This window comes from Hirundo rustica, chromosome 1 (genome assembly GCF_015227805.2).
Source record: "Hirundo rustica isolate bHirRus1 chromosome 1, bHirRus1.pri.v3, whole genome shotgun sequence".
Classification (NCBI taxonomy): Eukaryota; Metazoa; Chordata; class Aves; order Passeriformes; family Hirundinidae; genus Hirundo; species Hirundo rustica.
The window spans coordinates 26,365,419-26,389,953 of NC_053450.1; the positions used below are offsets into that span (position 1 = coordinate 26,365,419).

At 35.2% G+C, this 24,535-nt stretch overlaps 1 protein-coding gene across 2 annotated transcripts in view; it reads left to right on the forward strand.

The window, feature by feature from the left end:
- Nucleotides 1-24,535, forward strand: part of MMP16 (matrix metallopeptidase 16) — a 170,205-nt gene that overhangs the window by 115,669 nt on the left and 30,001 nt on the right. For both annotated transcript variants that reach the window (XM_040063856.2, XM_040063862.2), the window contains exons 5-6: nucleotides 9,960-10,121; nucleotides 13,078-13,295. In XM_040063856.2, coding sequence (XP_039919790.1) covers nucleotides 9,960-10,121; nucleotides 13,078-13,295 — 380 coding nt within the window. The remainder of the gene's footprint in view (nucleotides 1-9,959; nucleotides 10,122-13,077; nucleotides 13,296-24,535) is intronic.

A 24,535-nucleotide genomic window follows, 5' to 3' on the forward strand; every position in this document is an offset into this window, starting at 1 on the left:
AGTCTATAATTTGTGCTTTTCCTGACAATTCTTCACTTCAGAATGCCCAAACCATATGTTCTTGAGGCCAAAATGGTTTTAATCTATATTTAGACTTCTTCCTAACTGTTTGCGTTCCAAAAAGTGCTAAACTGGTAACACCAGTAGCCAGAAACATATACAACTAAAACATTAGGTTGTAAAAAAAAGATGAAAGCAGAATTTTTATTTTTTTTTTAAAAAACAGATAAGTTAAAAGAACATTTTTTTGTGCAAAATAATATTTGTTTGGTTGGGTTTTTTGGGGATTTTTTAAGTTTAAATCTCTCCTTCAAGTCAGCCTATAATAAGTACTTCCTGGGTTTGTATATAGATATCACTTAAGTCCATATCCTGTACTTGTATAATTAATGCTTTGCCTGTGACTTAAAAGAAAAGACCTAAGTCAAAAGCCAGAAGACTTGGGGGGGTGGAATTAATCTGACCATATGTTGATGTTTATATCTGAGTTACTCTCATGGAGTCCCTTTGGAGTTATAGGAGAGATATATTGCTTTCCTGGCCAAGGTTTGTTGCATCCTGAGGTCGGTGTCTAAAACAAATGAGATGAATCATGTTCTGAAATACCTGTTTCTCATCTCTTGCTGTGAGAGGTGCAGGTAGAGACATTTGTGTTATGATGTTGAGTAGCTGGATAACTTCCACTAGTGATGTTGAATTGTGCTATTTCAGATTAGAGGGGAATTGTAGTGGTAAGGACTTCAACACAGCACCACCAACTGGGGTCAAACGAAACCTGTCTCATCCCCAGAGATGGCTGGTTTTTGGGAGCAGTTCATTATAGCAGTCAGAAAGGACAGTTGCAGGCATAGGCTGTTCCCTGCCCCTCGGTATGGCAAAACAAACACTTGTATGGGTCTGAATATTGTAATTCACAAGTGGGTTGGTTGCACCTCTGAATTTTTTGAAGCATAGTTGGTAGTATGGTAGTGTGTAAACATACTTTTAGTTTCCCATTTCTAAGAATCATACAGAACGCCTCTAGTGATGCAGTTTAGAAATTGATCTAATGTTAGTATGAGGAAATGGGATTACCACTGAGTATTCAGGGTGCTGAAGATCCAGTAGTGACATGGAATTAATGTTAGCTATGCTCCAGCTAGCAGTGCTAGCAGAAGCAGCAAAAGTAGGAAGGCCTGAACTTCAGGAAGAGCTAGCAACTAAAATACATATACAATCAACAGTCACTCCTTAGCTATTTTTTGTATTTAATGATCACTTGTGACGCTGGCAGGGCTGGCCGTAGTGGCTTGCAGGGGTGCAGAGATGTGGTCCCAGCCTTTCTGAGTGTGGGATGTGGCACAGCAGCTGTGGAAAATTGTGGCCCCAATGACTCTGTGTTTGCAGTGGGAAGCTCTGGTCTAAGAGCCACCAAACATGGACCCTCTGGCATTGTCCCTTCTTTCTGCTGGGGCCAGCTGCTGTTGCCCTCGGCTGGGGTCCTGCTAAGCTCCTAATTCAGAGAAGGGGAAGTGCTAGGATTGACTTCTGCCCTGGCCTACATTCTCATGACCAATCTCTCCCGAAATTTGCTAGGAACAATGAGCTCTTGGCTTCATTTTCCTCTTTAAACAAATTTCTTGCATAGTCTTCCTTCTGCTGGGAGGCCCAGGAATATGGCTTGGCTACTTGACCATCTTGTCCTCTCCAGCAGCCCTGTCATCCTGGAGGCTGCCCCTCCATGGCAAGGGCTCAGTCATCTCCATGCCAGCAAGTGCCAAGAGTCACTAGTGCAAAATGATCAAATTCCCTGAGTTCTAGAGAGGCTTACATTGGCCCCTTTAGCTGGAGGAGCATACAACTGTATGGATATAGAACCCCAGGATCTTAGCCGCAGATTCTCCAACAGATCAGAGCATTTCATATGAGTAAATTTTAACAAAGTAAGACCTAAGTAGCAGATTTGTCTTTCTGTCACTTTCTCTGTATACACGATCCCCAGTTTGAAGTTGTCTCAATTTAAAATATGGTGCACACTTGGATCAGGTTTCCCTTTGAAGTCTGCAGACTTCTTAGAAAACTGGTCTTCTTTTCAGATCATAGGACTTTTAATGATGTTTTTCTTCTAATCACTTTGCCAATTAGGATTCAAAATTCCCACTTCTTTTTATCACCAGTTTAATGAAAAAGACTCAAACCATGGAAATATCTTGACTTTTTTTTCTTAATATGAACTAAAAAAATCAAAGTAACAGTGAAGGAAGAATTGTTCATATAAAAACTTAATGTATATATACAAACCACAACTATGTCACTGTTTAAAAGTCTCAAAGTCCTGTGTCTGTATTAAGATACAATGGTACAATAATAATAACAACAACAACAACAACCACCTGGTTTGGGTGGGTTTAATGTGAGCAAATTTAGAGGATATTATAATTACTCTCAGTAGTTTACTCATACAGGGTAAAAAATTTATCGAACAAAAATTTAGCCAACACGAGATTTACACATAAATTAAATTCTGTATACATTCTGTTGTGGGGATTTCAGTGATCTTTAAGACTCTTTCAGATTTCTAAAAGGTGGTGAGATGCTAGAACAGGTTGCCCTGTGGCAACCTGTGGATACTTCATCCCTGGAAGTGTTTAAGGCCAGGCTGGATGGGCCTCTGAGCAAGCAGATCTAGTGGAAGGTGTCCCTGCCCATGGCAGGAGGCTGAATGTTCTTCAAGGTCCCTTTCAACCCAAACCATTCTATTCTTTTGTGATTTCTGCCCCATGACGGATTACGTCTATTGTGATTATTTGCAGTATGACTTTGACCTTCCTTCTAATATTTAGAAATATTTCTTCATAGGAGGACACACAGAACATAGGGGTAAATGAATAAAAATAAAACAAAAGAAGCCACCATGTTAACAAACCTGCACTTTTGCTGAGTGTCTTAGAGAAAAGCCCTACATTTGTTTGTTAAAACAAGGGTTCAATTTTAATATGGCCTCATGCACAATTAAGGTTCTCTTGCATTTATTCTCACACAAAGTGTCACTTAGGAGTGGTAAAAAGATATTCATTCCCTTCACATAAATGACCCACAGGGAGCAGACCATGGAGGATAGCTGAGAACTGTGTGATGCATCCCCTTCTCATGTACATATCCAAATGCTCGATCCCAGCATATGTTCATTTTCACAGCCTTCAGAAAGCAGTTTTAAGTCCTTCCTTAGCTTATTTTTCCCACAAAAAATAAGCAAAATACAAAAAAAATAAAAACAGAAACAAGAAAAGACAGGAAAGAATATTAATAGGTAAGGCTGTTACAGTATTTGCAGCATTCTTCTAATATGAAGACCTTTTCTAGCAAATTTCAAAATTCCATTAGAATTCAAATTTATTTAAGATAGTGATTGTCTAAAGACAACCATGAAAACACTCTTTTTTTTTTCTTTTTTTTTTTTTTTTTTCCGTTTTGTTTATCAATATGGCTTTATAACTAGTAGAACGAAAATGCCATTTGAGAATAATGTACAAATTCAGTAGTGGACCTGAGTGATTAAGAAGTTGATGCCAGGAGCTAGAGATTCAACATAAATGTAGGAATTTATTTAGTTTGCTAGGTTTCCCATCACAGCAGGGTTTCCTCAAAGCATGAAATAAAAGCCATAATCATTATATTTTCAGAAGGAACTCATACCATCACATTGAAGCAAGCTCTCATGTCTTCTCTACTTCCCCTGAGATTATCTCTACCTGCTTCACTTGTCTGTCTTTGGGGAAGTTGGTATTGATTCACTAGTCAGTATGGTTTGCAAATTTTTCAGTACTAGTGATTGAAACAGTGAGAAAAAGTGGAAATATTCATATATCCGTGCTTTTTATAGAGGAAATTTAAGAATACATAAAGTAATTAATTCCACCCATTTCAAGCAATTTACTAAAAGTTGTAGAATGTGGTTGGTAACAGATCTAAGTAGTAAGTCAGAAATTCTTGGGTTTTGCATGTCTTTTCCTTCTAAAGTACAGGCTGATATGTGTTATAAAAGAAAGTGCGCTCCTGAATTCTTCTAAATTATGCCCAAAATATGCAGAAACAGTAAGGCATTGCTAGGATGGACCCACAGGCCGCCAAATTCAAATGTTCTCATCATATCTCATCAATGGTCTGAGTCACCTGAAGACAGCCTTGCTCTGTAGTAATGTGCCCTTGTCAATTTTCAATCAAGCAATTTTAAATTTCATACTAATCTGTTAATCTTTTTAAAATAGAGTAGTTTATAGATGTAGGTATTCTAAATTATAGACAGTGTAATTAGTACAGACTTTGTATATAACAAACTGTCTGTACCTCCTGTTCTGTCTGCATATATATATATATATATATCTCACTAAGACTACTGGAAATTAATTTATTATGCATCTTATGTATTACTAGAGTGAAAGAAGGCATGTTAATGTCACTGTAATTTGTCACAATGAAAAAGCCTAAATATATAGATATATTATTGAAAAATGATTGTTTAAAATACAGTGTGTAGAAAATAGATATGCTAAGATCATACAGAAAGTGGATATGCTCTACATGATATGTTTTTATTTGAAATTACAAGACATTAGTTTTGTTCTTCATTTTTCAAAGGTGGTCCTTCCATCTTGTAATAAAATTGCACAAAATAAACTCTAGGCTACCACTAGTGCCAATGGCAGAAGTCTGAGATAATGAGATAATGTCAATCAACTATACATGATTTCTTAGACTGGAAAATGTAGCACCTTTATTTGGGCAAGAGTATTCCTATGTTTTATATTTAGGTCAATGTATACTCTCAATATAGCATATATATACATATATGGTGCTTATGTAAGTACATACATAATGTATGTGCTCAGTTCTGCTGTATTGTAATAAGGTCAGAGAGAGAAAGAATCTTCTTTTATGACTGTTGAAAAAGCACCTTCAAAATTCTTTCTGGAAAGGATAATAATAACAGATAAAATGTTGTTGTCTTTTTTTTTTTTTTTCTTTTTTTTTTTTTTTCCCCCCCTTTTTTTTTCTTTTTGTATGCTCTGTAGAGTAAGACTTACTCTACAGTTTGTAGCATTTCAGCTGTTTGGATGCATCAGGTGGTACAAATGAACAGAATAGTTAAAATGCAAATTCTGCATACATCGAACAGAAAGTGTTGGGTATTTTGTGTATGTGTAATATTTCTGATTAACTGTAAGTTTGCCTTTGAGATACTGTCTTGTTGGTAGTAGGACTATAGTAGAAGTCTTGTGCAGACTTAAATTTCAATTTGATATTAATTTAATTAGAAAATATCTATCTACATCATGAAAAATGAAATAAAATAGTCTATGGAAGAAAGAGTGTATGTCTATGTATAAAACATCTTTGAACTTTTACAGTTTGTAATTTGAAATTCAGTTTCTAGAGTTTCTTTTTCTTTTCCTTGGGATGGGAAAGTCTTCAAAATTGAGGTCACATGTTAAGCCATTATGTTACTGCTTTTATAAATTGAACTCACATACCCATTTAAAATGGAAATTAATATCTTCAGAACTAGGTTTTCTTAATAGAGCTAGTTTTTGTGGGTTTTTTACTGTGGACAAACATATTAGCTTTGTTTATCTGTAGATGTGAAAAATAGTGTATATATTAGCTACAGGGAAAGACTTCCCCATACAACATGCTCCACACTGCTGGCTGTTGAATATTTGATATATTAATACATATTTATATTCTGGGGTTTGGACAGTGTTCGTTAAGTCAGGCAGATTTAGTGCCTAAAATAGTTTATAGCCTCAGAGAAAAGTGTCAGTGTAATAATAATAATTTTACCTTAGTTCTTTACACACAGTATCTTTTTTTTTCTTCCCTTGCAAAATCAAACTTGAGATAAAATAAGAAAAACAATCACAAACTTTTTGAGCTTACAGCCATTCCATTCCAAATCTCCATGCTAATAAGGAAAACAAGAATAGAAATGCACAAGTTTTGCACTGGTGAAATATATTTTCCAATATTTTTCTACTACTCAGTGGGTATGCAACAAAGATGTGACTGAGACTATCACAATGAATATTCACCACTGTATATCCTTAACCGGCAACTTTTGCTTTGAAAATCATCGTGATCATACGCATTTTAACTCTGTTACAACTTGTTAAAGTTTGTGATGATTCATTTTGCTATGTGGACTGAAATATGTCCTACTTGGATAATGTATACGAAAATGCAGAATGATTTGGGACTCTCTCCTTCAATGGTGGCAACTGAAAATGTAAAAACTTCCCAATATCGATAGGATAACAAAGCTAGCCTGAGCGAATATGAATGCTCACTTGTTTTTACACTTCTTCAACTTATTCTGAGCACTGACCAAGGAATTGAAGGTGGGCTACCATTAACTTTGCAGTCACAAATACACTTCTGTGCAGCCTTGAGAAAAAGAGCAAGGTTTACAGAAGGTTGTCCTTGTGCACTCTCAGAAGCTTTTTACAATGATGACATTGAGGTACTCAGGGCAAGTCTGCTCCCTAAAGCATAGAGGCACTGAATAATTGTTGCCTAATTAGAGAAATCTAATTGTATGCAAAGCAAAAATGATGGAAACTAAGATAGTAATAAGGCCCTACCTGTACTGGACTCAGCTCATCTTGGGCTGGTTTAAACCTGAGTTTCAATAGCACTAAGTTATTTGGGTCAGTTTAAATTCAGGATGCCCTGAAGACAATCATGACTCTTGATGGAAATTGTTTTGAATAATGGGGCTATTTGGCTACAAGTAGAAAATATGTTCCCTGTTAAATCATTGTCACCCCAGGCAAGAATATTATTCTCCTAGCTCTTTCCTTTGACCTTCTCCCTTCCCCGTTATTCATTTGCTGAAGGGCTGCTCTGCCTTTGCCACACTTAATGGGTCCCCTGATGGCTACAAGTTGCATTGCATGAGGTGGAAATAGAGACTAAATTCAGAGGGGCAGTCAGACATTGAACGTAATGTTCGGGGGTTTTTGGTTGGTTGGTTGGTTGCTTGCTTGCTTTGGTTTTGTTTTGTTTTTTCTCTTCACATAATCCCCCCTATCCAAACGACAAAAGCAGAAACAGCCAGCCCCTGCATAATACCTGTTGTCTGACATGGTCCCGCTGTCACTTAGTACTACTTTAGAAGTGCTCTACCATATGCTCATTATCTGTGATTCTGGAAGGAAGATATGCCAGTAGCTGAAAGTGGGTTTTATTTATTTCCCTGCTACTATCTTTCAGATCAACATGGAACAAAATGTAGGAATTGCTGGAAATCTGTAAGGGGACACAGTAAGGACTGAGAACTGAAGGATGTATGATTATTCATGTATTGCATAACTGGCACAAATAGAAGTAGTAGAGTCTTCCAAGACTGTTGATTAACTGTGGTTTCTTGAAATTTTAGAAATTAAAACTAGTTAACTTCCCAGACTTCCTGCAAACAGTAGGGGTAAAACTTGTAGAAAACTGTTTCATCTACTGATAGTAACAAGCCTAATGATAGTGGTAGAATAAATACTCTTAATTCAAAACTATTTGGAAAAAAAAAAAAAAAGGAAATAATATGGCCAACTTGTTAGTGCATTTTTTAATATAAGACTTAGTTAATATTCTTAATTATGATGTAGGAAGCATGGGTATAGGAGGGAAATTTGCTTTCAGAAGGTCTAAAAAGCAAAAGAAGGTTGCTTCTTAAATATTCAAGTTAATACCAGGGAAAAAAAAAATTGCATTCTAATAAACCTAGTTTAGAACTTTCACAAAACTCAGAAAAGAATTGAAAAATAATGTGAGACTTTTCATCATAGTATCAGAGCTGTAGCACAGTAACATGCTCTTCTTTTCTGTCTTTCCATCTTAAACCTATGATTATTTAAAATAACATTAATTTTTCCATTATAAGTGCAGAATGAAAACCTTTACAAAGTTCCTTCTGTGCATCACTTCCTGTGCTGATGTCAACTACAGAAGCTGTGGATTATTCATATGAGTTGATGTCAAGATGAGCTTTGTCTGCATATAGAAGGCCATATTCAGATATCAAGAACATTTATCACCAGGACAGTCAGGCTTATCAAACCTATTGAAACAGCACCTTGAGATTTTGCTTTACTATAAAAAGAGCTACAGCTAAGAAAAATATTGTCATAAAACATTTCATCTTGAAACCATATAACTATAAATGATAGGATAAACTTCTCATTTCTAAAAGCACATTATGTCACATTAGTTTTTGAAAGATGTGATTTTTTTTGCACAGTTATATTGAATAGAACATCAAGAACATTTAGTTGTCATTTTCAATTAAGAATGAGAGGTTATGAGAAGACTCTGTGAACTAAGCATATAATTTTACATGTGTCTGTTTTAATGATTTCATTCAAACATTTATTTTACAGACATCAGCATGGCTTCATACATCATGAAGTTTATACATACATTATCTAGTGTTTCCTCTTTCATGTGTCTTTTGGATAAAGTTTATTTTATTGTATCAAGAACAGGAAGTGCTTGAGAAATTGAAATACTGTCAACTATGTCCTCATAGTTCTGTAATGTATATATGTGTAATTTTGTTGCTGATGCAACTTCATATTATTACTACTGACATTTTTAAAGTACTTTCAGATCACGTTCCAGCAGTGGAAAATAACTGCTTATCCCCAAAGAATCTACAGATTATGATAAGAGCTAAGGTTGAGCATTTTTTTTCAAATTCACAACCAATAAATGGCTGTTAGGCCACAGCACAGGCGTTTCATTATTTATACTTCTCTTTTAACAAGAAACTACTTACTCTAGGTGACACCAGTTTCACATGAGTTCAGCATTTAAAAATTAGATGGTCAGCATAAGCTGCTGATCTAGAGTACTTCTTTTGTCAGTGGGACAGGGTCACACTTCTGGAGGATAGTTCTGCCCATGCCTAGGTGGTGAAATGAGCTGTATTCTGGATTCGACTCTTTCTTAAGACAACTGGCATCTGTCTCCTGATCTACAACACTTTTCCAAAATCTCATTTTGTGACATGTTAAATACAACAGAATCTGTATGAAAGAGTCATAGAAAGATATGCAGAACAAAATCTTAGATGAGTAAAGTAGACAAAATTAATACCATAGAGGTCCAGCTCTGAAACTATTTTTAGAAAAGATCCCAGTGGCTTTCATTTGTGATTGCTTCTGAAGAGTGCCATAATTCTACTGCCAGATCTTCCAGTTGTATCTAATACTCTGTAATAAAAAATTTAAAGATACTTTTGAGTAGAGAATAACAAAAACATTAAACTGGTCTATAGCATGAGTGCATGGCTTTGGGGTTTTTCTTTACTCCTACAAAAATTAAAAAAGCTCTAATACTTAAATAAAAAATTACAATTATTGCAAGGAATTGCATGGTGTAATATATTAGGAAATCTATTTTCCTCATTAGGATTTCGGTTACAGTGATTCAGAAATGGACAACATCTACATATAATCAGCAGGGGTCTGATTACAAGTGTTTGGATGACTAAGTGCTCTGTGGGGTCTGTCCTAAAAAGGTAGTCTTCAGTTTGTGAAGTTTAGCAAACAAAGCCAAGATATTTTCCTATTGGAACTATGTCTTGATGGAAGCATTTTTAATCGGGTTTGTGGCAACATCAAGTCATAAATTGCACAAAAGTCTATGACACTTGAACCCTACACTTACCATGTGTGTCAATTAAAAAGGTTTATGTTTATGATGACTGTAAGAGCACCATAGCGTAATGGTTTCCTTGTTAGGGGAAAAAAAGATAGAAAAGTGCCTTTTCTGCCATGTTATCCTTGATGATCCATTAATTATTACTCATTACCTTGTGAAACTCAAATGCAGTGAAAACATCTTGCAAGTGCAGAGTCCTCCATGTGTATTATTTTTCTTCTAGCTTTGTGGACTCAAAAGTCTTTTTCCTTTTCTTCTCTTCACAGGAAACGATCTCTTTCTAGTTGCAGTGCATGAACTGGGACATGCTCTAGGCTTGGAGCACTCTAATGATCCCACGGCAATCATGGCTCCATTTTACCAATATATGGAAACTGACAACTTCAAACTACCTAATGACGATTTACAGGGCATCCAGAAGATATACGGTATGTCAAGTTCTCATCAGACAGCACAAGCTTTTTGGTTTAGAATACCTTTGATGTCTTCTTGTCCATATCACCACTCCAAAGAGTTCATTAGTGTGGACTTCACCAGGTGTTATGCCAGAGTGTCTATGTGAGTAAAACATCCAAAAATTTTGAGGATGCTATTACTTTGTTTCTCACTGTTCACAACTTATATTCAAATTAGCACACATCTGGAATAATAATTTTAAATGTTTTAAAATTCCATAAAGAAAATTCATGTAAAATTATTCCAAACTATGAAAATATTAAGAAAAGCAGGCCTTTAACTATAATGAGATTATTTACACAGTTGTCCAAGCTCATGTAACTGGATGAATTGATTGCTTCTCCATTTATCAATTATAATACATAAAATTTCCCTCAAAATCTGAGGTCCTGAAAGCACCCTTTCTTATAATAAGTACAACAAATTGATCTCAAAATAACATAATCACCAGTCCCTACAGAGGGTAAAGAAGGGACTACTTCTTTAACATTTGTTAATTTAGGCTTTTTATGGCCTGGTATAAAATACCCGTGATGCAAATAAATTCTGCATTTAACAAGGCAATTGATTTTTTTGTTTTTTAAGTGAAAACATTAACATAATTGTGATTACGGGTTGAATGTAACACTAATTCCCATATTACTATGTCTTAAATTTCCAAAGACATAGTTTTAGTTTTAGTTTTAATGACTTTGATTCTGTTGTTACATGTTAGTGTATTTTTCTTTAAAGATAAGTTTTATTTTTAGAATTGAAAATTCTGTCTTGTCTATGTGTTAATTCTCTGTATCCAGTGCATATATTTTGATACCGCCTTGCTTAATATTCCTTAATTAAATCTGCATTGGATTAAATTTTGTACTCTTAAGTCTTTCCTGTTTAGAGTTTGTCGTGTTTATGCTGAATGTTGTGAGGGCCATTCCTTCTTTATCTTTCCTACCAGAAAGGATAACTAAGATCATGTAGAATTACTGTGCTGCTAACTAGAAATCTCCAGACTCCATGGTGTAATAGTAACAAGAATTTAAAAATATCATATTCACAAGCACAGATATATATTTTCATAAAGCATAAATAGCAATTTCTGAATGATTGGCTAATCAAGTTTTGCTCGGTTGCATTTTTTTCCTGTTTGATTAGCTGGAAAGAAGGTTGATTCTCATGACCTCATGAGTTGGTAGTCTAGACTTAAGGGCTAGACAAAGATACTTTGCTGAAAACTAGCTGCTAAGCTTGAACAGCTGTGGGCTATACATTAAGAGAAATTACTTCCCCTGGGAAGTAATATCTGACATCACCACAAAATGGCATAAAAAATCTTTGATTTGGGGTTAAAAACTTTCCAACATGAGCTACTGCAAACTGATTCCTTTGTTCCCTTTAAAATCAAGATATGATCTGGAATCATATGCCTCAATAAAAATGTCACACCTATTAAAATAATTTCTTTGGTCTGCAGTATTCCTTGAAATACTGTTATTAACTGTAAATTATAAATGTCACAAGTCTTAAAATTGTGAATGAAATAAATGCCCTATTAAATTGCATGACAACCATTTGGCGAGTTTAAGATTTCCTTACATAATCCATCTTTTTCCTTATAATGTATGTGGTTTTCTAAAAAATTCTCAGAAATTCAAATGTCATTTGTCCAGTTTTAGGGTTGTCTTACTATTCAAAAGTGTTTCTGAAGGTGGTCATACAAATAGTATTTATTTTTTTAAGTCAAAGTGTATTATCTATTTAAATTATTTAGAAAGAGGCCTAAACAGAATGAGAAAAATTAAAACATTCATCTTGTTTCCAGACGTCTTACTGATCCAAATGATCATCTTATCTTTTTGTCCATGAAAAGTAAGTGTTGCTGATATGTGTAGGGAGGGGAAGACATTTTCAGTGCACTCATTTCAAGTCATTCAGTATGCCATTAAAGTTATGATCAGTATCTGTCTGGGATGGTCTGATGACTTGCAGGTAGAGAAATTATGAGTGGGATAGTAATTTCATGAAACTCTGTATATTTTGACAAATATATATTTGAAAGAAGAAAAATGTTTTAAGAATGCTCTACAGAGTTTTTGGTGTTTTTTTCACTCGAAGAAAATATATGAATCGTGGCAGGGAAGTGATGGGGTATGTGTGTTATATACATGCCTAGGATTTGTGGTCCATTTTTAGAAGTTCCTGTACATACCAAGGGACATTGGAAAAAGATGTCTCTAATGAATATGACATTACTTGAACTAAAAATTTGGTCGGTAAGAAGTAGCAGGTATGCTACATTTATGCCTGTGTAAATTGATGACTGTAGATTAAAAATACAGGTTGAAAATCTATTGACTGATGATCTTATAATGACCAAGATTTTTTTTTTTTTTTTCATTTATTTGTACGAAAGAAAATTATTCTGCTATAAGAGCTCTTATTCAGTTGGTAAATAATGTGCTTTGAACTACTTTTCATCTGAAGTGATGGTGGCCTAAGTATCCTTGAAGGTTTTATAGGAATGATTTTCCAAAAAGGAAGATTTTGGATAATGAAAACTAGTTATTTTCCTTGGGTTTGGCAGTCATTCTTTATACCATTTGTAACCAGTGCCTGGTTGGTCCTGGAACAGACTCCCCAGGGAAGCGGTCACAGCACCAGCCTGGCAGAGGTCAAGAACTGTTTGGACAAAGCTCTCAGGCACATAGAGTGACTCTTGGGGTGTTCTGGGAAGGGCCAAGAGCTGGACTCAGTGATTCTAATGGGTCCCTTCCAACTCAGCATAGTCTATGATTCAGTTATTTAATAACATCAGAACGGTATGTTAGGTCACTTTTTCTTTCCCCTTTCACTGTCGGGTTTGTACAGCTTACAGCTGTTTTTTGTTGTATATGTTTCCTTTAGTGGGTTTGTATATTACATCCAGCTGCTGTATTTTTAAAGGTCCACCTGACAGGATACCACCACCAACAAGACCTCTGCCAACAGTGCCCCCACACCGTTCAGTCCCTCCAGCAGACCCACGAAAGAATGACAGACAACCTAAACCTCCCCGGCCACCCACTGGTGACAAACCTTCCTATCCTGGAGCCAAGCCTAACATCTGTGATGGGAACTTCAACACTCTGGCTATTCTTCGCCGGGAAATGTTTGTTTTTAAGGTAGGAGGCTGTGAATTTTTCAGTGTTACATCAAATGTCTACATTTCTCTTTTTTATAAAGCAAACTCTCATTCATCATGACTTTACATTCCCAGCCTGCTCACAGTCAGAAAGTTCAAGAAAAAAGTTTAAAAATAAACATACACATGGCTTAAACATCTAGCAGGGAACTGCTGTAATGTTCTATTTTAAGAAAATACCCATGTCAGCAGAAACTATAATGCTCAAATGTAAGGGTAAATAAATGCTGCATGTTATGGAAATATAAAAAGTGTAAATCAGTTCATGAACAATAGCGATGCTTTTGTTGCCAATACAGCCACATGCCAACATACAGTAGGTACTGTGTCTTCAGCCTTTGCTCTTTTTTTCTATGGAACAATAATTTTAGCTTTACAATTAGATCTGCCATTTACAAAGGAAGTTTGTCATTGTGTTGTGGTTGTATTTAACCACAATACCTTACTAAACGTCTTTGCCACAAAATTCTTACTGCAAATGTGTCATTATTTATTTCCATTCATCTTCTTGCTCTGAGCTGAAAATGTGGTGTATATACAACAAATTGAAATAAACAAACTGAACTGAAAGGCAGTCTTTTAATAGAAGCACTTTGCTAAGACTCATGGACATCAAAGGTATCTTTAGGAGGATGATCTGCAGTATGGTTTCCAGAAGGCATTGAATGTTCAAGAAAAATTACAGAATCGTTATTTCTCTGTCTCTTAAACCGATTTGCATATCAAAATAATTTTGCTTAAGCAATGGGAAGTGTGAGATTTTTGATTTATGAATGTGTGATAGGATCCTTTTTATCTTCCATATTATAGGTAGAGATGAAGGGCCTTTCTTGTGACTAGATAAGCATTTTCTCTTCAGCAATAGTGAAAGTGCAAGGGAAAGGCAATGTATTTGTCCCAAAACATGAAGCTCCCAGTTCAGTTTTATTGTCCTTTCTGATAGGACTCATTTCTCCCTTATGTGTTTTTATATAACCTATTTTAACAGATAAATCTTATTAGCAATGCTACCCAGGCTTCCGCTTTCTTTAGCGTATCTAAAGAAACATTTACAAATAGCTTTACATTAATTCATTCAAAATTATTGAGCTACCTTCGCAATCCAATGGACAGGAAATATTTTTCCCATAAACAGCTAAGGATTTTTGTAGCCTGGGGCTGTCAGCCCATTCCATTTGAATAGATGGTATATGGTGAAACACTGGGAGGTCCTGAACCATCAGTCTTTTATGACTAAAACTCAAAGGTTGAGGAAGAACCTAATTTTCTAACTTGACATTAAACAGGATATTAAAATACCTACTTCAATCTCATGTCATCCACCTCAAGAGCAATAGAACATATTCTCATTTAGTTTAGACATAAATCAATAAACTGAGATATGCTGTTCCACTAATACAAAATTTCCTGTCTAGGCAAGCCTGTGTTCCTGGATAAATATATTCACCACCATTAATAATCACTCTTATCTGGTGTGATTGAAAACAAATTAAGTTTTCTTGAAAAATGTTTACTGCTTACTGCCTTAACACAACATATTTACTCTAAAGTGTGTATGCTTGGTAGTGTGCAGACTGCATTTATGTTCTAAGATTAAAACTTCTTTCACGATTATTACAACGAGGAAATACGTGAACAGAACATTTACAGATTTAATGTATAGAGTCTGACTCCCCAAATGAAGTCACTGCAATCATAAAAGCAATATACTAGGAAGGGAAATAAGAAGTCACCGTTGTTGAGGTTAATTTCTTTAGAGTCCCACAGTTTCCCTTTTTCTCCTCAGGATGCCTGGGAACATCACAAGGTGTGCTTTGAGTTAGCTAAGCAATGGAATTTGCCTAAGTATAGAGATTTTGACTTTGTAGAATGAGTGTCTTTGAGTGCTTGATTTAGTGAGCCTTAAGTCTCTTGTTTGTACATTAATTTGCTAGTAAAGACTTGTCTACTAATGGATTTTTATTAACTTTTTGGGATTTTTTGAGGGGGGAGCAGAAGGTGATGTATAGGGATGACTATAAAAGGGGCAGAAAAAGGGAAGAGTTGGAAAAGTCAACTTTGCAGAATCCTGGGGTGTGGGACAGGTTGTAAGGAAAAGCTCAGCATGTCTGAATGTCGCAGAAAAAGGGCAGGAATTAATTCTTAGGAGGTGTAAACAGAAATAGGAACTGAACACAGGGAAATCATCCAGCAAAGGAGGAAACCAAGCTGGAGGTTCTGTGATCTGTCGCAACAAAAATTACTCAAATCTCTTTTCCCTTGTCCCTTAATGATAGTGCAAGGGAAGACTGGGAGGGCATGAGTGATGGGCTGAGAGCCAAGTACAGAAAGGTGGAGAACAGGGAATTGATGACAGTACTGTACCAGGTGGAAACAATTAAAGAAGAATTATGACCTTCATTGGAAGAATTATTGCTGGATAGTTCCCAGATGAGTTAAATGAATAAAATTGGAGGCTAATCAAATTAAATCCTTTTCTTTGTTTGTCTTTATCCAGAGGTCTGTAATTACTGTGTAGTGGCACATTTTACTGCCTCCTGAACAGAGTGTATGCCATGTACCGATTTCAAAATGAAAATAGCCAAAAAATTTTTTTTTTTTTTTTTCCTTATGGACAAGTCTCAAAATCAGGAACTCAATTTATTTAAGTGATCCTTGAAATTGTTTGGGAACTTGCCACAGAATTGAAGAATTTGAGCCATTTTGAATGGCTAAATTCTAATTTAAGCATAAAACCGAAGCATGAAATATAACATGTTGAGATACACTGTGGATTTTCATAGTAGATGACAAACATTATTAATTTCAATATTGTTTTCTCTTGGCTGTTGAGCTATTAGGTATACATAGGGGAATCAGAATATTAGAAACAATTTCTATGTTCGCTCAAATTAATGAGCTTTGTCTGTGGTTTTATGACTATCTGACATTCTCAAATAGATATATCTAGAGAAACTGAATAGCACAAAATGTAAAGAGGAAATGCAATTTACACTTATCCATCCCTTTTTATTGTTTTGCCATCACTTTGACAAAGTCACAAGTTTTATCAAGAAACACTTGATAAAAATTGTAGGGTCATAGAGATAAAAAACAGGGGAACAGTTTTGATCTAACATAGGTATTAAACACCAAAGTAAAGCAATCAGCTTACTAAAGATTCTCCAATGATCACCAAGTAAAATTATAATTTTGCAGATCAGCTTTTTTTTTGTAGGAATGATTGGATTTTAAAGAAAAGAGAATTCTTTTGTGCCTAACATATACGTCACTGACATATAAATGTATTATCCCAAGAGGATTTCTTCCAGAATTCTTTAAATTAGAGGCCCTTAAAATGTCCCTGCCAGCTGTAAGAGTTTGGGACACAGTAGGCTATTTTAACAAAAATGTTTGTTAAAATCAATACATTGTAACTATTGGTTTCAGTTGCCATCAACTGATAAATACTGCTGTTATTTGATTCATGCTTGAATTGGTATAAGGAACTATCAGGGCAGAATAATTTCTATGCTGAAATTCATGTGTGCCAAGTTTTTATCTTTGGATAACTTCATAGCTTCTGTATTTATACTTGATACAATCAGTATTTTGCTGTCACACTCATTTCCAGTCTTTTCTTCTTCTGTTTAGTTAGAAGTCCCCATGTGACAGAAAAATGGCTGAAAATGGTGAAAAAGAAAGGTCTTCCTTTTCTGGGCAAGTTATGCAAAGTGGTATGACACTGTCTGCCTTCAATGAAAATCCTCTCTGCCATTGTGTGTAGCAATATGTGGTATCCAACAATACTGTCTTATTAACATCTCCTGAGAGTACCTCCAGGGCTAGTGCATCATGAATAGAAACCCCATTGTCTAAGGTCTGTAGAAAAGATCCATTACTAAAGACGTTTGCAGCATACACTTCCACTTTCTTCTGGTGTCCTGTGCAACTCACACTTTTGTTCCATGGCAACAAAATTACCTGTAGCTCTTCTTCAACAAACAGTGTGACTGCCGCCAATATCCTTTTCCTTTGCATTCTTTTCAGTCTCACAGATTTTTAAAAATCCTCCTTTCTTCAGCAAGTTGCGTCTAGAAAAGTAAGCATATGTGGAATTTGTTCTTCAAAAGCATCAAATTAGAGGGAGAAGTTACTGTCCTTTTTTTATGTGACACAGGTTTTTATTTCACAGAACACTTCATAGAGGTTGAACTGGTCCTTAATGCTAAATCCATAGGAAACAAATGAATGGATCCTATATAATCTCTAATGGTCTTAGTATTCATGTTGGAAAAGCAAACTCCTTGAAGAGCAGCATTTTTTATCTACTCTCATATACTGTGGTGTTTGTTGAAATGTAATTTAGGTATTAGATAGAGAATTTTGTCCAGCAGACAAATAGCATTTACAGCTCAGAGAAATATCTTCTGAACACTGCAGATGGTAGAATATGGAACCAGTTTGAAGAAGGCCTTAACGGGCTGTAATTTCTCCACAACTTGCAGAAATTTGTTTTCTGACTCTTCATCTGCTAAGAACCATTGTAAAAACATTTATGACATGCTAAACAAGCCAAGGCAATTAGGCTGTAATTACTCCTTGGCATTAGTTTAGACTGCAATTGCTTTCATACATAACAGTATGGGTTCCATTTAATATCCCTCTTAGAAGTGTGTATTTATATAGAGTATGCCATTAAACACAAAAGGACAAAAATCTGTTTTTTGATATGTGATAAACATATGAAAAAATTTTAAAGCATTTTAGCATTGGTTATTTAATCTAATTCAAAATCTGTGAGACAGAGGGAAAGTACTACTAATAAAAGAAGAGGCAAAGAAGCAACTATAGTATGAGACTTGATTTCACTGTATTTGAAAACAGACTTTTTTTCAGAGCTCTTGTGGTCTGTTTGTGTAGCTGTTATTTCTCGTGTCATGCTGTGGGTGTCAGAGCTGTCAACTGCTGCTTGGGAAAGTTCAGCAGAGGATCCTGAGGAAGCAGACATTTTGTGATCTAAGAGGGAAAATCACTTAACATCTTAGCTATAAAAGACTAGGAACAGTAGTTCCGAAGTCTCCAGAGAGCAGACTCTATTTCCCATATTTTTTTGTATCATGTTAGGAAGAGCAACTTGATGGAATTTGCCAATTTTGAACTAAGCAGGGAAGGAGAGCTGCTTTAATTCAGGTAATTCAGTTTATATGTTGAAAAGGAAAGAGAAAAGCAGCAAAAAGTCAGTGGGGATTTTGATGTATGCTAATATACCGAGCTAACTGGAAATGTACAGCATGGCTGTTTTATGAAACAAAACCAAATTGTAGGATGTCATGAAGGATAAAAGCAGGGACATGCTGGTTTGCTAAAAAGTCATAGCTTGTCTGTTTTTGATAATTGAATACTTTCACTGACAGATGTAAAAATATTCTCCAAATGTTACCTCAGCCTTTCAATCTGCTTCTAAGCTAAGAAAGGTTTCTAGCTAACACATTTCACGGGCTTAAAATGGGAAGTACAATCTGTTCCTTACAGTTTGGAAGGTGGGTACTATATTCCATCCAGCTGCAGAGCAATTCAGACAAGAATGTAATCACCTGAGTAATAATTGTACCAGAATAGTTCTGTTTAAAATCCTTCTACGGTCTCTCTTTTTAAAAAGTTGTCTTGAACTTTATTACACAATTTGAGAGATGGCAGCCCAGTCATAACAATACTTATTATCTAGCACCCGCACACATATCTGTATATATATATATATGTAAATTTTATGTATAGAAAGTTCTAAAAAAATCATAACTCTATTTTTAGGGGCTTTATTTACGAAGGTACCACTATAATTGATATACATCTAATTGAAACTTACGAACAACTTGAAATGATGAATAGTCTGTACTATCTGCCTAGTAAAATTCCCATTAGTCATGTAGTAGCCCATTAAGAAGTATAACCTTACCAGGATATATGACTCAGTACCTTCCACAGGGCTTTAGATTTGTCAGGAGAGGGAGTATTTTTTTATTTTTTTTTTTCTAAAAGGCTATGTTTTCATTGGCAAACAGTGTGGTGTAAAAGGATTTAATCAGTGGTAGAGCAGATGGTACTGAGTTCCTCTCATGCCCATCATATGTGCTTTGCTTTTAATTAGATACAGTTTGTCCTCTGAGGCCAAACAGTTGCACAATACATGTGGTTCAGATTTTTCAGAATTGTAGCTGTCCCTTAGACATTGGTGTCTTTGACTGTGAACCCCATGAGAGTGCACCACACAAGTGTTTCATCTAATGGTGGGTGTTAATATGTAATTGCTCACACCATCTTGACCCAAATAATCTCTCACATGCAAAATATATTATTTCTTCTCATACAACTTTTTGCCTGACACAATTGTAAATGTTGCTTGACTACCTCCGTACTACGAGTTTGCATTGCAATACAGTTCAGGAAGATGAGGTAGATTTAACAGCTGTGCTGAGGCATTGCCTTGAACTTGAAAGCTAATATTCAGAATTTTATTTTCCCTGAGAGAAAAGCAAGACAGATGATTTGTTTAATTTCAATTTAAGCATGAGGGGAAAAAAAAAAAAAAGTCCCTTCTGCGACTTTTTGTAGCAACAGAAATATGAGCACTAAAAAGTCATAGCTCCCAAAATGTTTCTGTCACTTATTTTCCCCACTTAACTACAAAAGAAGTTTCAAGTGTTTCTACATACTCCCCTAAAACTTCCAGAGGTGCTTTCCAACCTCAGTCCTTCTGTGACTCTGTGAATATGCTGAAATTTGACTGTTTCACCCACTCATTTCCCAGTAGCATTTGCTCTATCCCCTTTGGAATATGACTGTCAGAGGCAATAGCCAGTGAGATTTTGTCAGGACACTTTTGTGACTTCTTCATTCCAGCTCAGAAAAACAGACCAGGAAGAGGAGATTGGGGTGTGTGGCAGACAAACACTAACAGGAGAAGTGCAGGGGAGGGGATGTCCACCCTTTCTGTCTGTGTGAGACAGACGCTCTGCTGCCTCCCTGGGTCATCTTTCAGAGGAAATCATCCTCCTTCCTAGGGTCAGGCTCTGAGCTAAAATACTTTATTCAAAGGCTGACTTGGTCCTGTCTCTTTGAAACTCTAACCATCTCATGATGAGCCATTAATACCCACAAGGTGCTCTCCCAAACCCAGAGAGTCCTCACAGATAAAAAGGAGCACTTCAGACTCTTCAAGGGTTTTCACACAGAGCTGGACAGGAATACTGGAGTGGATTGTGTGAATTATTATACAAACGTGGTAACAGTCTTTGGGACAATGTTTAAAAACTGTGGGCAGTTAAATGTGAATCTAAAAAAATTCTTATTTCTGATTTAGTTTTAATCTAATAAATACTGAAAAATGTGATACTAAATATTTGCAAACCATTGGCCACAATTCAAAGAACTAGTCATTCTTTAGAAGCATTTTTTAAAATAGAGTGGAACTGAGGAAATCTGAAGCGCTCTGGTACTTACTTTATGCAAAAGGATAGAGTGGATTAAACTTTTATATATTCTTAAGAATGTACTTGAAAATTGAATAAAAAAAGAGAATTGTTACTTTTTCTTGCGCAAAAAACCAATCCTCTAACAAACGATAGCATGCTTATATGGTGTTACTTGTGCATTTATAAGTACTATCTTTATTAGTTGTTGAAAATTACTGTTCCTTTTTTCCTGCCCATATGACAAGAGTTTGTTCTAAAATCTACTTGATCATTAAAAATTGTGTTTTGAATCACAAGTTTTTCATACTACCAAATGTAAGGAATACTGAACAATTATGGTTCTGCATAAAATGATTAAATATATGGAAGACATTAAAAATACAGATAAATAAATACATGTGAAAAAACTCTAATCTGGTAAATTTATTACTTGTGCATAACTCAACAATAGACAGAGAATCTCAGTAGGGAAAATAAATGCCCTCAATGGACATTATCACTTGAGAAAGGACTAATGATGTCAATTAAAGTGGAAAGATGTAATCCTGGGGATTTTTCACCTCATAGTTACGATATTTGTTTCCTGAAGTCAGAGAATCCTGTGACCCTATTATTTTTTACATGTTATTGTAATACAGTAATAATTAATAATGAAAAGTTTTAACTGAATTCTAGTGTGTAAAAGGTATTTAATTTTGTAGAAGTTGTCTGTTTTCAGAGGCACAGTGTTTGGGTGTACTGATTAAAAATATTTCATTGGCAAGAGAATAGAAGAAAGCATTATTGACAAAAAATAATTGCAAAAACTTGCAGCAAGGAATAACCTAAAATTACATGGAGGCATATCTTCAATTTTGTGCCACCAGCAAGTGTTATCTTGTACTATTAACAATACATTTTAATTGAGGCTATATCCTAATGGAACCAAAGGGAGCAATTGCAGAAACACTTCAAGCACAAGGCTTAATTAAAATTTCTTGTTGTATAAAATTGTGGCCTTTCAACTAATTTAGGTAAACATTTTGGAAAACAATTTGAATGGCTTGTAATAGAAGTTTTTTCAAGCAGTGGTATTATTTGCTTATACTTCACTAATCTTCATTTACAGCCAAAGCCTTATATTCCAGTAGTATTTGTATATTTCTAATTTCTTTGATTGGTTTTGGTGGGGTTTTCTTGATGTTTTGTTTGTTTGGTTTTTTTTGTGTGGGGGGGTTGTTTGTTTGTTTGTTTTTGTGGGTTTTTTGTGGGTTTTTTTGTTTTGTTTTGTTTTGTTTTTTGTGGGTTTTTTTTTGTCGTTTTCAAGGGGTTGAAGGTCCGCAATGTAAAAGTATGACTGCGGTTTAAATGCAAATAATCTAATCTCATTTGTTCCTCTGAATTAGCCATTTCCTATGCGAAACATGGTACTACTAAACAGTTGAGATCCTAAATAATGTAAAACACATGTATGTTCATTTTTTCAATAACTTATTGAAACACTATTCACACTCTTGGCAATCTATTTTGCATCACATTGTAAGTGATAGAGGGATAAGGATAGACAAGTAGGAAAAAACCCCAACAAATTATTCTGATTTCAATGCAGTGGTTGGTCTGTTTTGCTTGGAGAAAGGTAAGTCTGTCGTGAACCATTTTCGTGGGTTTGTATGTGAAGTTGCAGAAGAAATATATGCACACAAATCCCACTATTCTTTATTCTCTTTTCATGGGCCAGGATGGGTAGCAAAAATAAACTATGGAAAAAAAATCCCTTAATTCTTCTGTAGAATCCTAGGTGCTACACTTGCTTATCTCCAGGAAGGAAATTTCTGTTTCTGCGCTGTTATTGGTAAGGCAATATAGTTTTGTGAAAGGAAATGCTGTTCAACTGGGAAAAGAATCTTGAAAATGCTGTTACGCTCATATTCTCTCTATTCCCGGAAAAATTCAGATGTTTTGAAATCTTTTTGACAGTTTCATTAAAGTGGAAAAGGTAGTCTACAGTTGTTGATTTTCTTTTTTTTTTTTTTTTTTTTTTTTTTAATGAAATGGTAAAAGAGGTTGCAAAAGGATAGAAGAAAAGTGAAGATTATGACATATAATATCAAAGATTACTTGGGTGATGGAGAGAGTTGTACAATTATTGTTACTGAGCTTTCAAATAGAGGCTCATATGTTTGTCAGATTTAAGATAGCAAACTGTCATAGAAAATAATGGGTTATCTATTTTCCCAAAGATTGAATCAAAAGTGGAATGTGTTATTGGAAGAGAAATATCAAGAAGTAGGTGTTGGTCAGTGCAAAAGGAGATTTGACTCATTTGAACATTATGTTCATCATATGTCCCATGATATTTGGAGGCACCACAAACATGTGTTGACATAACCTGTAGAAATGCAAGCCTCTGAGAGAGCCAATCTACATTCCAACTTGGTTTTCCCACCATTATTTATATAGAGAAAAGGATAGCTACTACAAAGCACATATCTTCAGCTCATATTGTAATGCAACTGTATATTAATCCTTTTTCACCCCTTTTTGTTGTTTAGTTCCTTCTATATACCTGCCTGATTTTAAAGAAGATATATCAAGGATCCCTTGTTTGTATCATATTACATAGACAGATGCCTGTATTAATGAAATAGTGATTTTTTTTTTCTTTTTTCTTTTTTTTTTTAACATTTGACTAATCTTTGTTAGAATACTCAACAGAACACTGTTTTTCTCAGTACCAGGAGAAAGGTTTTTCAATTCTAACCAAGGAAATTGTTTGGTTTTTTGTGGGTTTGGTTTTTTTTAGTAATAAAAAATGCCCAATTTTCTTAACTTTCCATGGTGCAGAACACGCCACTGCTTCAGGAATTCATGGAGCTCATCGCTTTTATGCTAACTCCCTATGGGGAAGGGCAACAGAACTGAGTTCAAGAAAACTTACAGATGGTTCTGTAGTCTCAAAGTGCAATCACTACTGAGGAAATAGACACTTAACTGCTCTGTAAAGGCCTAATGTTCGTTGTGTGGATGAGAGGTTTTGTGCAGTACTTCATGGGCATGTGCTGATACCTACAGAGCATTAGGGGGAATATGAACATTCCAGAGATTTGTGGCTGCAAGCCTAGATTTGATGTCATTACTGGTCTTTGTTTTGTTTCTTTTATGTCTATTTGTTTCTTCATATTGGATCATAAGCATGTGGCAATGGGAACATTTGATAGTGTCTCAGTCAATTTAGTTATTTGGACAAAATCAAAATGAATTAAAATGCTCAGTTCGGAACAGAGAAACCCATCCAAATGGATAGTTTTTTTATTATTGTTATTATTTAAAAAAAAAAAAAAAAAAAAAAAAAAAAAGGGTATGTTCAGTTGGCAAAGACGAAACATTGATTACCTGAGTTGTCACCATTTATATATATTGTGGGACAGATCAGAAAAAGCAATATCATCTCCAGCTGCATCATAGTGCAAGTTCTATTACTGTCATACTTGTCATCTGAAGAGATACAGTGGACAAGTTCTCAGGTGGAAGATTTTCCAGGAGGAGCCAAGTGCTCTTTGAAAGTATATGGTGATGTATTACATGATAACCATCCACAAAAGGCCCAGATCAACCCATGGTGTTGTTAGAGGTCTCTAAATTTGCTGAGTTCCCTGTACAATGTGAGATCTAATGTTACCCAGCCACTGGTATTAGCCAAAAACTCCATAGCATGTTTTGTCTGGATTGTGCAGAACAGATTTTCCTTGAGCTGAAAGTGTTTTATAAATACTAACAGCTTTTGATTACT